At 39.3% G+C, this 16027-nt stretch overlaps 1 protein-coding gene across 3 annotated transcripts in view; it reads right to left on the reverse strand.

The window, feature by feature from the left end:
- LOC139468436 (target of Myb1 membrane trafficking protein-like) overlaps positions 1-16027 on the reverse strand; it is a 62394-nt gene that overhangs the window by 29071 nt on the left and 17296 nt on the right. For 2 of the 3 annotated variants that reach the window (XM_071250399.1, XM_071250397.1), the window contains exons 2-6: positions 8686-8770; positions 8119-8203; positions 6233-6379; positions 5377-5511; positions 3309-3368 (exon numbers count right to left, since the gene is read on the reverse strand). In XM_071250399.1, the coding sequence (XP_071106500.1) occupies positions 3309-3368; positions 5377-5511; positions 6233-6379; positions 8119-8203; positions 8686-8770 (512 nt within the window). The remainder of the gene's footprint in view (positions 1-3308; positions 3369-5376; positions 5512-6232; positions 6380-8118; positions 8204-8685; positions 8771-16027) is intronic. The other variant, XM_071250400.1, reaches the window with a different exon arrangement.

Here is a 16027-nt window from a genome sequence, read left to right on the forward strand (position 1 = left end):
GAATCATTGAGATCTATATACCGATATTATCAGCAGAGAATGTTTCTGAATAAAAATATCATACACTAGTAATAAAAATTGTATTATGCAAGCTTATGTGAGCATAATCAATGATAACTCATATCTTTATTTCCTATATGATATTCACAATACAGGAACAAACCAGGGGTAACAATCTCTTTCATGACATTAATCTTAAAATAATTTTGGACCAAATTTCACTCACTGAAGTAACATAAGAATCTATAAATAGATAGCTAACGTTCCTATCAATGATAGGGCCCAATATTTTGCAGCCATGTGTGTTTACAAAAACACCAACATCAGGAATCCCTATCAAAATTTACTGAGAATGTTAGACAATGATTTATTAAACAAGTAGGCCTTATGTCATCAATGTATGGAGCTTATCAATAGTCATTCCTACCAGATTACATCATTTGCATATTTATCAAACTGTGATACCAAGTTTATTGTATTGGATTATTCCATCGATCAAACTTTCTATCATAAGATAAACCTTCTGTTTTAATAAGCCACCAACTTCTAAATGTCTATGAAAGACGACATGATTCTGGCTGGCGATGGTAGCAATACTGATTGCAGGAAGCAGCTGTATCTGGCAATCAGATTACATATTCAAACACATCTGTCATTCATACAGAAAAGCCATGCATGGAAAAAAGATATTTTTACACAATTTACAATACTCTATCAGCAACATGCTTAAATATTAATGAAAAGTTACTTATTCATTGCATTCTTTGAGTTTATTATTACGCACTCTGTGGAACAAACATTCCATGAAATACAAGGCAAAAGCTCAAACTGGAAAGTCAGAAGAGGCAGAATTTCTTTAGAAGATTACTGAGCAATAACATCCTGTTTGTAACTATTTTTATCACGTCAACATTGTTCCTTAATAAAACAGAGACATTAAAATATTACAATCACATTTTCATCAAACAAATCAATAGTTTTTCGGTAACTGAAGCAGGTAGTGACAGTAAAACTTCCTTGAAGCAATTATATTACTTATTTCCTAGAAAGGCAATTATGTGACAGTACACACTACCATGATTACACAACTTCCTACAAATATCCTCAATCCAAATTGTTTCAAAACCCATCTTAAAAAAACTGCCTTAAATCCCCTGCAAAAAATACTGCCAGGACCATTCAGAAACAAAACAGGCATGAAAACAGGCAAAAATACACAGAGATGGAAATTAACCCAGAATGTCAACTAGCCCAAATATAGTTTTATGTACATGCAGCAATACCCCCAAATGTTGGAAATTCTACTAGTCCTTAGAATACCTTTAACATTAACCAACTGGTCTGGGCTAGAGGGCTAGTGCTAATTTCCCTCCCTGATACAGGTAACATCCTTCCCAGACTTGGCCTGGCATCAGCATGCACGTCCTTCACTTCCCTGACTGCAGGCTCCACGACCACCCTGACAGTGTTCCCGCTGGCTATTGAAACTGCCAGGCCTGGTGGACTGGCAACTCTAAAAACTACCAGTTCCCCCTAATTTTTGTCACTCTGAAAATTTCCTGGTTTTAATTCTTACAACATCATCACAAAGTAAATTAGTGAGAAATAGACATTATTTACACAAGTTCAGTCACAATTTCTCTTCTTTTTTTCTCAATATTTCGAGACTAAGTAATACATAAATAATCTGGAAGCAAAGCGAAATATTAATCTCTTGCACTAAAAATAGACAAGGGGAAACCCTGATGGTAACAGACACTCTGACTTCATTCGAAACATTGATTTACAGATTTTTTGTTTATACAACAAAGATTTATAAGGTACTTTATTTGCTGGTCCATGAATTGAAATGAATTCCTGGTCCAAGCCTAATTTTACTGGTAAAAGACTGGGAATTACCTGTAAACGGGAACACTGCCTGACTACACACAACACCTACATGGGGTGAGGAAATCGGGGCAGTTCCCAACAGGGAACACAACAAACACCACTTCATGCATTTCCTCATTCCAATGTCAAATAAAGGCAACAACAAACTGTTTATATTTATTCTTTAGACTTTGTTTTCCAAGTGTTTGTTTCATGTAAGCCAGCCCTGTACTACATGACAGTGGTGCTGTCATCAAAGCTCGATGGAGATCTAGCAAAACGGTCACATTGATGTGTAAAGAAATATTGCCATACGCTTCACTGTCGCATTTGTAGAAGCATATCTATAAAATTATGCAAAACAATATGTAAAGCCCACGGAAAGGCTTGCATTAGGGCAGTCTACTCAGATTTCAGATTAAGTGTGTTTGTTTACAAACAAGTGAAGAGGTTGGTTACAAGGAGTGCAAACTAGCCTTTGGCAGCGGTACTAAGTCGTCACTGTGCCAGAGTGTGTCAGGACATCCTTCAAAGTGACATGTGAATTACAATTTTTGATGAGCTGCTAATCTACTCAAAGTGAAAAGTTCTGCTATAACTATATATTTTTTTAACAGCTAATCATGAGTGCAGCACTTATTACCATATACTACTGGCTAGTTTTGATGAATCGAACAGTTTGATGAGTTACCATGGTTACTATCTTAAATCAACCAATCAATGATCGCGACATGAAGGCATCTCATGGCCTTGTTAATTTGATCACAAAAAACATGTATTTACATACAATTGTCAAAAAACAACAACTATCACTTACACTGAGTCAAAGTTGGGCATCTTTGATACATGTACACATTCCCAGACTACAAAGGCATCAACAGAGGTAATGTGACTATGGATGCTGTAAATAACGGAGAGTTGGTGCTCACTGCTGATCAGCTCACACACAATTATGCCAAAATTAATGTAAACACTATTGAACGAAATTTGAATAAAATTAATAAGATAGATTAAAAACTTAAGCACGAAATACAATGAATACTGTTTGTAACCACAAAGTCTAACAACAGGACTAACTGGTGTAGCTCAGTACAGATTTGTTGACATGTCATATCCGTGGTTACTTGCTCACTTGCTCTTTTCTTTTCTTTTTCTATTTTTTTTGGGGGGGTGGGGGATGAAAAACTGACTGTATAATGTTCACTCCCTCTACAAAGTTGAAGTTCTGTAGAAAAAGTGTGTGCATTATACACAAGAAAATAGGGTACTAGATCTACTCAAAGTGAAATGTTAGTTCCTGACTAATAAGCCCACAGGATAAGCAACGCATGCATAACGACCATCAAGCCACAGAGACTGACAAAAGGCAAACATAGTAGGTCAGTCAAATAATGTTTAGTGTGAAGTGATTGGCATAAACAGTCCCTCGGTATACTAACGGATCGGGCCGAGCTACCCCGGTGTCTGTTGAGAGCTGTCTGTTCTGTTTCGGGAACGCTCTGTGTGGACAGTGGAGCAAACACATTAAGCAGCAGGACAACAAGTACAACATGGTGTCCACAGCCGCAACACCACCAGCAGCAGCAACATGTCCCCTTCCCCATCTCCAAGCATGCTGTAAGCACTGTTAAACCATCATGATGTCTCACTACAGTCGTCGCAGTTGATTCTGAGCCAGGCATTCAATGATCATTCTCAACAAGTAATCTGACGTGACTATGGGTCATTATGCAAAATCGTAAAGAAATCACATACAAATGGTAAAAAGAAACTGTGCTTCATATGAAGTTAAATAAAAAAAAATATTCTAAAATTAAATAATGCATCTTTTCTAAATATATTCATTAAGACATCTTGACTTTAAGGTCGTGACTCACAATTTGTATGTGTATGTTAATGCATGGCGCACAATTCTGATGTTTGGATGTTTGCATGTTTGCATGTTTAATGGGAGCATGATGTTCATCCACATGGTTCTTGAATGTGTACACCACACAATGATTGTTTAGCTATCAGGTGCACAAAAAAATACTTTTGTTTAACCCTAAGCAATGCCACAGTTTGCTGAAACTCAACATCTAATCGCCATTGGTGTGTTAGAAACAGGAATGGACAAAACAAAGTTGCCAGACGTTTGAATGGTTGTCAAAACACAACATTATCTCTGTGGAGACATTATCTACAGCATGGCAACACTCATGACTTGCCACGGGCCGGTCATCCACATGTGATGTCAAGTCAACAAGACAACCATTCTCAATATGGCATCCAGGAGAACATTTTAGTTTTACTCAATGTCGTCAGGTTGGGGGTGGATGTGTAATGGTATAGTGTGGCATCATGGGAGAACACACCTCATCACTGTTAATGGCAATTTTAATGGCATACAGTACCGAGATGACATTTTTTGACATCATGTTCAACCCTCTGTGCAAATGCAAGGACATAACATCCCATAGCAGCAGAACAATGCCCGCCCACATGCTGCACACCTTGTAACAGACTTTTTCAGGCAGCATGACATTGCTGTACTGCCATGGTCGTCTGTTTCTCCAAATCTTTCCCTTATAGAATATGTCTGATGAGATGAGATCAATCGACCAGAATACTAGCTCAGTAGGCACAATCTTTGGTTGACATTTGGAACAACCAGCCCAGGCTGTTTTCAATCATCTGGTGTCTTCAATGCACTGCTGCTGCCTCGACTGTATCAACGCAAATGGAGGTCACACCCGATATTGTTAATTGAGTTAATTGAGTTGTTACATCAGCCCTCTTTTAGGACGTGTCGCTCTGTCTCCTGTATCAGGTATGGCTTTTGTCAATGAATTTGTTATGATATAACATTGTTCAGATGAATGACCAAATATGATGCTGTTATTTTCAAAAACATTACATTTACACCACTTTATACGAAGCACAGTAACTTTTTGATGCAAGTATATATCAACCATAACACGGTTTGAGTCGGAGAAGTCACTCAGAAATTTAGAGATCGAATCAACAGATTCTCACAATTCCTCCATCATGGACAAGCATCAACTGAAGTAGTCTAAAATAAAACTCTAATTATTTGGATCATATAGACTGTTGTAAATTTTGAGTTCAGCAAGTCATACATCAGGGTATGAAATCAACATAGGCTCACCTATCGGAAACTGCTTAAATTCAGGAGGGACTAGTAACAATTCCTTGTCGACTACCATTTCAACCACTAGCACATCATCCCTGCTGACAAGTGAAAATACACTGTTCTAATGGCTGTTCACAAATTCACAGAATCAATCAGCCGAGAATGTATTTTTTATATCATGACTGTGCAGATATACATCTATTTGTGAGATAAGTAATTTGGTTACCATGGTTACCCCTACCATAACATCCTAAAACTTGCAATAACATCCATAGAAATAAATATTCCCATATTTTGTATTTTGCTTCACCCTACACATTCCTGTCCTACCCCAGGTGTTATGTGTGTCACTCCTATGTTTGCAAACAGCCTACCCGTGCTGGTGTGTATATGGGCGCCATGTGGTCGAGGTCCGTCATGGGGAACTCGATGCCCTTGGACTTGAGCTCACTGTACACCTTCTCCACCTCCTTCAGGTCTGGCGCTCCCCGGAACGCATCCGCCCACGTCTGCAACACACCCACACACACAATATCAGCGGTAGAAACTAACATTTTTAGTCCATTAGTCCTTATACAATAAAATACTTTTATAATGAACATGCTTATAACGAACTGGCGGATATTACGATTTTAATTTTGGTCCCCCGCTATTTGCTGTATAGATGTTTTATGTATGCTTATCACTAACTACGATTATAACAAACTTAAATTAATGGTCCATTTGAGTTCGCTATAACCATTATTTACTGTAATTATAACATATAGCAAAACCCTTAAAAATGGCAAATTTCTACTAGTCCTCATGGTACCTTAACTATTGGACAGTTTGGCAAGGACGACAGGACTAGTGCCAATTTCTAACACTGAATATCTGTACATTCACTGAATATCATATATGAATGCTTATATGGCAGAAAATGATTCTGAAATTTCATACTTAGAAACATTCTGCAATAATGCTATGATCCTAACTTTGAAATTCATGTACATCAACTTTTTACAAAAAGTCACATATACTGGTACACATACGATACACTTCGGACTAGTCTATCAGTGGCAATATCTTTCCAGATTCTTCAAATGCCCAACACACCACCGACACCACCAGGGAGGGGGCATGGCTAGCTGCTGTGCAGAGTTGAGCCCCTTTGCCTTGCCAGGACATGCTGATTCCTATTACCACCCTGATACAAGTGTCTCTCCTCCAGCTTTAGTGCTGCACACTCACCTGTATGAGACTCAGCACCTTCTCTTGCACTGCCTGTGGGGGGTCATTTTTAGGACCAATTATTTTGATGAGTTCATGGAGAAAGTCTTTGTTGGCAACCTGCAGATGGAAGCGCTTGCCACAGTTCTTCACACAGGTCTCCAGTTGCTGGTGAAATAGAAGAGTGAGGGAGTACAGTTTCATTCATATCTTTGCAAAATATCATGGTGGGAGACACCAGAAAGGCTTCAAACATTGGGTCCATGTGGGGAATCAAACCCTGACCTTCGGTGTGATGAGCTTTTCGCGAGCTCGCTAAGTCACTTAGCGCTTGACTGATTCCTGGCCTTCATTACCGCAAGGAGACTCGTTAAGGGCTCAGTCACACATTCAAATGTTTACTGCCGTCCTTGATAGGACCATTCCCGATTAAAATTTGTCAAAAGTCTGATCAAGATCCTGTGATTCATGGCGTGAAATTCACAAATTTGTAAAAACGTTTATTTAATCATGACAACAGCCAGATATTGTTCAGCGTCCGACAGCATCACGATTCTCCCAAATGCGATCCTACAGAGATCAGACAATGACCGGACAGTCAAGATCTGTACGCAGTCTGGAGTCAATCGACAAGAAACGGCAATGAAGAATTTCTACAAATCATGCCTGTTCACCGTCCAGACAACACAGGACATTGTTACAATTTTGATTTGATACAGCAGAATCTGTCACGACATAGTCACGATTGTAATCTAGCTGCACTAGACAAAATCGTCTGAGTTTCCCGAATGTCGAGAGTGCTTGGCCGACCTCTCTGTACCTTTCCCAATCCGTAGGACTCTGTTATGAACGTATACGCCAAAATACTTTCAAAATATTTGCCCATCTCAGGACACAAAGCATCAAAGACTCTAAGTATATTTCTGCTCTAACAAGTATTTTGTGAAGTAAGCACACAGACATGAAGACAAAGTCATCGAAATGCCTCACCCTTTTAAACATGTTTGTTTGTTAATTAACAAATCACTAAGCAATACTCCAGCTATATAACCTATGGCAGGGTGCAAGTAGTCAACCAGCTAATCCAGTGATGTCCCACACTGTCAGTGTACAATGTAACACAATGAACCAAGTCACCGAGCCTGACCACCGAATCCATCTAGTTGCCTAATACAAGCATAATTCCTGGGTATCTCCACAGGGTTGTACAATCATGATGACATCTGATATGAAAAACATACAAAGTTCCATCAAGAGATCTAAACAACTTATAAGTTATACCCTGAAAATGAACCCTCCACTCACACGAGCTTAAGTTCAACTTGATGCCTTGGAAACACAAAACAAAAAAACGAAACAAAAATGTATACAAAGATTTACTAAGAAATATTGTACAGGTTTAAGAGTTATGTTCTGGAAACAAAAGGCAACGGAGCCTGTTTCTATTTCAACAACACAACATTGTTTTGAGTTGTATATACTGTTGATTTACTAAAAAGATTTTTTTTTTATAATTATTATTTTTTTATTTTCAGCATAGTCAAGTTAATTACAGCCTCGTAAGCCTTTCCTGCATGTAAACATTAAAGCTATGACTGTGGCTATGATTCACAGATAGATGTGGACCCCTGGGCCCAGGTCACTGACGTCAACTCCTGGTCAGCGGGTGCAATCAGGTATTTAACCCCTGTATTCAACCATAAACATGATTAAAACCACCAATAAACACTATAATGTCCTTAATCAGAAACACATAAACACATGTGGCCTCTTGACGTATGAAATACTGCCGTCACTGTTCGAGGTTGGAAAGATCAAAAAGAAACTATCAGTTTTCGAAAGCTTGTAAACAGCAGCACTTAGATACCATGGATATGATGAAATGACCATCTATCAGCACAACTCACCGTGAGTGTGTACATAACGGCGGTGTAGTTTTTTCCCACATTCTGCGACAGCCTCTTTCTGATAGCCTTGATGGCGTCTTTGGGGCTGTAAACATGGTAAAACAGAACTGGCATTGCCTTACAACATGACAAAATATCACCACCACGTCAAATTGCTGTGATTTGTTAGCCATACAGTACTTAGTATTTGAGAGTATGAGTTCACTAACTTACTATTTTTATCTTCCAGTTCATGTAAGATCAACATTCGAACACAAAGAAAAGAAAGCAAGTTCTGTTCAACACATTTATTGAACGATTAACATCAATTCAAAATGAATTTGTAAATTATTAAAGCAATCAACATGATCAATAATAATAAATAATAACCAATCTCAATGTTCGATATAGGAGAGTTAAAAAGAAACAATTCAAAGTTGTGATTTACCTGCAAAAAAAAGAAATATCAACTAATGAAATATAAGTGCTGTATTGGGATACGTATCATATCACACTCCTAGTATCGGGATACATATCGTATCGCGACCCCGATGTATTGCTAAACCTCTATGATCAAGTCATACCTACCCTTCGTCTGTCTCATTGATGATGTCACACACTTCCATAAACAGCCCCCAGTTCTCTGAAGCCTGGGACCCATCTGTGGCTCTCTCTGCAACAAGAACACACACACTGATACACTCAGGACCGCAGAATCAGTAAGTTGAGTGAACTGGCGTTTTAATGCCACATTTAACTGAATTCCAGTTACATCATGGCACATCAGCTTAATATAGTGAGTGAGTGAGTACGGTTTTACGCCGCTTTTAGCAATATTCCAGCAACATCACAGCGGGGGACACCAGAAATGGGCTTCACACATTGTACCCATGTCGGGAATCGAACCCGGGTCTTCGGCGTGGCGAGCGAACGCTTTAACCACTAGGCTACCCGACCGCCCCAGCTTAAAATAGAAGGAAAGCCTGAAGTGATGCAGGTCTCAGCATTTTGTGAAACCCACAACCACAGGTATCTGGGTATGGTGCTAACAAACCCTAGAAACATAATCGGAGCGAACCAGGATTCAAACCCACAATAACTGGTGTGCGCAAGGGAATTGTGACACCTTTGACTGGGCCACCCATACACCCAGACTCCGAAATGAAAACACAGGAGGCCCAGTGGTGAAGGGCACTCTAAGCATGAGCAGAGTTGTGTGTCCTGGCTGTAAGGATCTGACAGGTTATGGGATCAACTCCTGCTTTACCCGTGTATACCTAATTTCAGTATCATTGATCATCATTTCCATGCTATTCTTTTTGGTCTAAGTTTTTTTTGCGCATTAAAGTTGTATTGCCATTATGACTTGACCTACCTACATCACCTCGTAGAATACTGGTAAAAGTGGTTAAACTCTCTTGACAGACCCCATCAGGTGATATTGACCATATCATCATGATCATGCACTCTAATTTGGTTCTCTTGACAGACCTCATCGTGTGATATTAACCATATCATGCACTATTTGGTTCTCTTGACAGATGTTCAGCAACCCATGCTTGCTGTAAAAGGCGACTATGATTGTCATAAGAGGCGACTCGCTGACTTGGTTGATGCACGTCACCGATCCCAATTGCATGGATCGATGCTCGTGATATCAATCATTGGATTGTCTGGTCCAGACTCAATTATTTACAGACCGCTGTCATAAGCTGGAATATTGCTGAGTGCAGCGTTAAACAACAAACCAACCAACCAACCAACTCTTGACACATCCCGTGTCTTATATTGACTGTATCATGCACTATTTGGTTTTCTTGACAAGATTCCACAGGGTGATATTGACCATATCATGCACTAATGGGTCCTCTTGACACATCCCTCATGTAATATTGACCATATCATGCACTATCAGGTTCTCTTGACATCCCTAGTGTTATATTGACCGTATCATGCACTACAGTCAATATTGATCACATGTTGATCATGTGGCTGTGGTAACGCATGAGAGACTGACATTCCTTGCATTGATGTCACTATTGTCTCTCTACCATGTCTACTACCATGATTCACAACATGCGTGAGGCTTCCAGTAGTCTAGCCTGTAGCCCCTGGACTAGTCTGTCTCACAGTCCCTAAACCATATTACTTTCCTCTAAGCCCAGCCCTTACCATTTCTTACTTTATTGCCAAAAGAAGCAAGTCTAGATATTTCACAGGTTCAGGTTCTGAATCTCCCATCTCACTGGGGCTCCTTATCAATTTAGATGAAGTTTCATGGTTTCTATCAAAATTATATATATTTCAAAGAGACAAGTGTTAGTCTACTCCTGGGAAATCGCAAGTATACCTAGACTCATATCCCGAGATCTACATCGTACATGTGATATATGTGCTGTATTCTCATCATGGGGTAATCAAGAAATGTCAAACAACATGATCACTGTAACTGGCTCCTTTGAACATTAACCAAGTCAGAGCGGGTTCGTATTGGGTAAATCTACAACTGTGGGACTCATCAAACATTAGGATATCATGATACACTATGATATGCATGAGGAGAGTTGATCCCTTAATCCTACATAGTTTCATGTGTATTGGTGAGTGGGTTGTTTCATATTAAAGAGCTCCAGATAAGCTGCGTATCTGCGTAAAATACGCATAAAAAATGCAGAAATATGCAGTAAAATAAAATCCAAGCGTATTAAATACTCAACGGACATTACAGATTCGCTACAAAAATAAAACTTGTGCGTATCATCAAAATATTGTGAAGTAACCCTGCAGATTTTGAAATTATAAACGGACATTCCGTCAACCTTGCCAAACACCACAATGACAGTTACATCATGATCATTTGCCATCACACTTTCTTGTGGAAGTATCGTGGTATTTTTGAGTCCTATAAAGCTCTCGAACCCACACGACACCAGTTTGCAGGGACTAGATGAATAGTGTTTTTAATTATTTAACTTAAATACCCACATGTGTAAAAACTAGTGGGTAACAGAAATTTGAATACCCAGATAGAACTACTGATACCCAATGATTTTAAAATGCATGGGTAAAATACCCACACCAAAAGTTTATCTGGAGCTCTGATATTGTCTTGAACATTATTCATTTACATGAATATCACAGCATGTCAGCTTGCCCGAAATGTTGTCATAGCAACGCATTAGTCGATGTGCCACCAGTGCCCCTTTTTCAATACTGCAATACTGATTCACAGCATCCAGAAAGATCAATCTTTAGTTCCTATAACATTTATGACAACAATACTTGTACAACAATGAACTGGCATGTATATTTCATATCATTCCCTTGTCATGACACTCAACTCAAAATGATGCTTCTCCAATGAGGTTATACAAAAGAAACATTCAGTTTACTTCACACTTTTGTTTGTTTGTTGCTTAACGCCGCACTCAGCAATATGACGACCGTCTGTAGGTCAGGTGAAATGGGGTTTGACGTCGCCTCCAAGATTATTGCACTTATATAGCGACGTGCATGTGCATGTGTGTTTGTGTGGCTGCTTGTACTAGTCCGGACTGATGCCGATTTATAGTGCTAGCTCACTGAGATACCATGCCGCAGTTTAACATGAATACCCCACTCAGACACAGTATACTGACTCCGAGCCGACCAGTCCTTGTTTTAGCCCCTTAATGCCGAGCGCCAGAAAGGGTTACAACAAGTACCATCTTTTAACGTCTTTTGGTATGACGCGGCCGGGGATCGAAACCCGGACCTTCCCCTCTCCGGGCGGACGCTCTACCACTAGACCACGGAGGCGGTACGACGGTCTGTAAATAATCTGAAGACCTATTCTACCCCAGATCTTTACAAGTCTTCTTCACACTTGAGAGGGTTAATGCATTAAGTGCTTCAAGTATAGAAAGTGAAGTTTTCCATTGCGTGCCTTGCAGGATTGCGTAACACGACCTTATGTGGGATCCGGAATGCTTGTGATGATACCGGGTGGCTGATGTAGACAGGCGGATGTCTAACCACCATTGTGTCATAATAAAGGATGTCCCTAACAGTGTGTGTCAGGGTTCTGCTAGACTGAACAAGTCCTCAGGGCTAGGTGTGTACCACATGATCACTACTGCTGCTGGTGGACATGGACATGTGAAGATCCGGGGTAGAATAGGTCTTCAGCAACCCATGCTTGACGTAAAAGGTGACTATGCTTGTCGTAAAAGGCGACTAACGGGATCGGGTGGTCAGGATCGCTGACTTGGTTGATGCATGTCATCGACCCCAAGTACGTGGATTGATGCTCATTATATTAATCACTGGATTGTCAGGTCCAGATTCGATTATTTACAGACCGCCGCCATATAGCTGGAATATATCTGAGTGCGGCGTTAAACAAGAAACCAACCAAAACCAAGCTAGTGGACATGACAGGTTACTTTCTATCCTTCAACAACTGTATTGCTGGTCGGCACCGTGATAAAGGAATGTAAAATCATGACATTAGATCATGAATTCAATATCATGATCGAATACTTGACAAATGAAAAATCAATTGACACATACCCCCTTTATGTGAATCTTTGTAAAAAAAAGCTCTACCCTAATGCTGATTTTAATCATAATATGTTTCAATTATCCACATCCTGATAAAAACTGCCATTCAGAGCACTACAGTACATTATAGACACACAGCATCACACACTGATAACCTCCAACATATTGAACATGTTGAACCCACAATATATCCTGGTATGTACCCTGCATTACATACACTACAATAGGCACAATAGGGGAACCACCATTTGCTGCAGTTGGCCATGTCTCTATACACCACAACCCTTTGGCTTCCTGGGACCGTCACACCATGGTGTAACAGACACAATACAGGATATTAACATCCATGGTATTGATTAACCGCGGATATTAGAACAGACTGCCTGTTATTATCACTATGCACATAATTAGCCAGTAAATGATCATCGTATAGAGCATGTATAATGTCATACTTGATTTCTTGATAATTTGTTTCTGCGTTGTCTCAAGCCACTGTCAGCAATACTCCAGTATACCACAGTGGCCTGTGAATATCAGTCAGGACTTGCAAAGTAGTGGATAATAGCATGATTAACGCGCCTGCCGTCTGGTTGCAGTGACTACCTGACCATGTGATGCCCATTCTAGTTGGCTCTTATGTTTGTTTGCTGTTTAACGCCACACTCAGCAATATTCCAGCTACATAATGATGGTCTGTAAATAATCGAGTCTGGACCAGACAATCCAGTGATTGTCATCATGAGTATCGATCCACGCAATGGGGATACAATGACATGCACCAACAAAGTCAGCGAGCCTGACCACCCGATCCCGTTAGTCGCCTCTTAAGGCAAGCATAGTCGCCTTTTACAGCAAGCATGGGTCGGATGAGCATCATTCTACATAAGTGGACTACGATGACATGCATCAACCAAGTCACCAAGGCTGACCACCTGACCATGTTAGTGGCCTCTGCATGAGACACTGGGGAACTATTTGAACTTATTCTGAGGATTCTTTGCAAGATGAGGACACACCATCTTCCACCCAGCATGATTTGTCTCCCCTCTGTAACGTTCATCATGTATATGTGGTTCACAATTACATTATTAACTCTGATAGGGTTAATTCTTAAATAGGGTCACAATGTTCTTTGCTAACATGCTATGGTGGTGTCTGACAGCAGTAAGAGCTGGCTCGTTCAAGTCTTAAATGTTTATGCATAATGATGTCTATCATGTTGTCTATAGGAAAACATTATACAACAGAAGGAAAATATGCTACTCAAAAGAAATTAAAGATCAACCTTTTTTTTATATGACTAAAGTTAAATCTGTTGACAGATTAACAAAAGTCATAAAAAATCAGGTGTTCTTTCCCTTCTTTTGACAAATGTTTCAGAAGTATATTTCAAAATCTAGGGAAGTCATTCAAAACACTAAACATCAATGATAGTATATAGCATGTGTATATCAAACATCATAATTTTTGTTTGTTTGTTTGTTGTTTAATGCCGCACTCAGCAATATTCCAGCTACCGGTACATGATAGTGGTCTGTAAATAATTGTGTCTGAACCAGACAATCCAGTGATTGCATCATGGGTATCGATCCATGCAATTGGGCTACAATGACATGCACCAACCAAGTCAGCGAGCCTGACCACCCAACCCGATCTACAGCAGCAGGGCCAATGTCTAATCTGCATGTATGCAGGTATGCATGCGATAATCATGTTTATTCACAAGTGATGCTTTCATCATTGTACATGGCTTAAGCATACAGTAAACTACAGTTATAATGAACTCAAAGGGACCACTGATTTTAGTTCGACATAACCGTAGCTCGTTATGAGCATACATACCGGTACATATACAGCACATATACAGCAAAAGGCCAGGACCAAAAAATATGTTCATTATATCCGTCAGTCAGTTATCATGGTTATAAGCATGTTTATTATGAACGTAGTTTACTGTGCATGTAAGATCTGCTAACTGGGACAAATTTGCTGAATAAAAGTAAGCGCGGGCTTACTGAACATGTTGAAACAACTACCTACTGATCTACATATCAAGTGTATATACTCTGTTTTGTTTGTTTGTTTGTTTGTTTGTATGTTGTTTAACTCAGCAATATTCCAGCCATATGACAGCGGTCTGTAAAATAATTGAGTCTGGACCAGACAATCTAGTGATTAACATCATGAGCATCGATCCACGCAATAGAGATTGATGACATGCATCAACCAAGTCAGCGAGTCTGACCACCCGATCTCGTTAGTCGCCTCTTACGACAAGAATAGTCGCCTTTACGGCAAGCATGGGTTGCTGAAGACCTATTCTATCCCGGATCTTCATGGGTTACATATATACTACTTAAGTGACACAAATTACAACAGCTAAGGTACAAATCATCAATTGCCATGGTTACCATGATTAGACTGGAGACTAATAAACTATATTATCTGTTTGAATCAACTAGTTTCAGAACAATCATTTTTCACTCTTCATTTTTCAGCAGTTGCCATGGTTACCATGATTGACTGGAAACTAATAAACTATGCTATCTGCTAAACTCAAGTGGTTTCATTAGCATCATTTTTCACTTCGTCCTTCAGCACGGGAAGAAGCAAAAGGTTGAAATTCCTCCTAAAGACAATTGTAGACATGACAGAAATATTGATAAACTAAACTGAAATTAGTAACAGCGATAGAAACTAACTGTTTTAGTCCACTAGTACTTATAATGATAACATATAGCAAAACACTTCATGATGGCAAATTTCTACTAGTCCTTATGAAACCTTAACTATTGGGCAGTTTGGCAAGGACTATAGCCTAGGACTAGTTCCAACTTCTGACGCTGAGTAACCATGACTACAGTCAAATTCATTGACATTATTTTGCAATGTGAACAGTTTCAATAATAATAAAAAGAATATTATCTTAATCATGTTATTGTTATTATTATTTTTATAGCCACTGTATGTGTATTTACCTCATATATATATATATACAGTCAAGTCTCGTTAATCCGACACTCATTTATCCGACAATCGGCTTTATCCGACACAAATGATGGGAACCGATTTAATCAGTGCTAATTAGACCTGTTAATCTGACAGTCTCGTACTCCGACTCCGACACACCTAAAAAGCCACTAAAAAGCAGCTTTCTTAAGCATTGCGGCACATGTTTCAAAGGGACTTCCATTCCAGACTATGCTTTAAAAAGCATTTTGAATCAATACAAAACAGTAGTTTTGTGTCAAACTTTAGATGTTGCATGATTAGAAAACATATTCTGCTAACAATGTAACACAACAATATGATTATTTCCTTTTTCCTTTTTTTTATTAAGTGTTTGTATCATTATTGATCGTGTAGTTGTCCAATTTTCGATCACGAA

This window comes from Haliotis cracherodii, unplaced genomic scaffold (genome assembly GCF_022045235.1).
Source record: "Haliotis cracherodii isolate W230 unplaced genomic scaffold, xgHalCrac1.p SCAF_2, whole genome shotgun sequence".
Classification (NCBI taxonomy): domain Eukaryota; kingdom Metazoa; phylum Mollusca; class Gastropoda; order Lepetellida; family Haliotidae; genus Haliotis; species Haliotis cracherodii.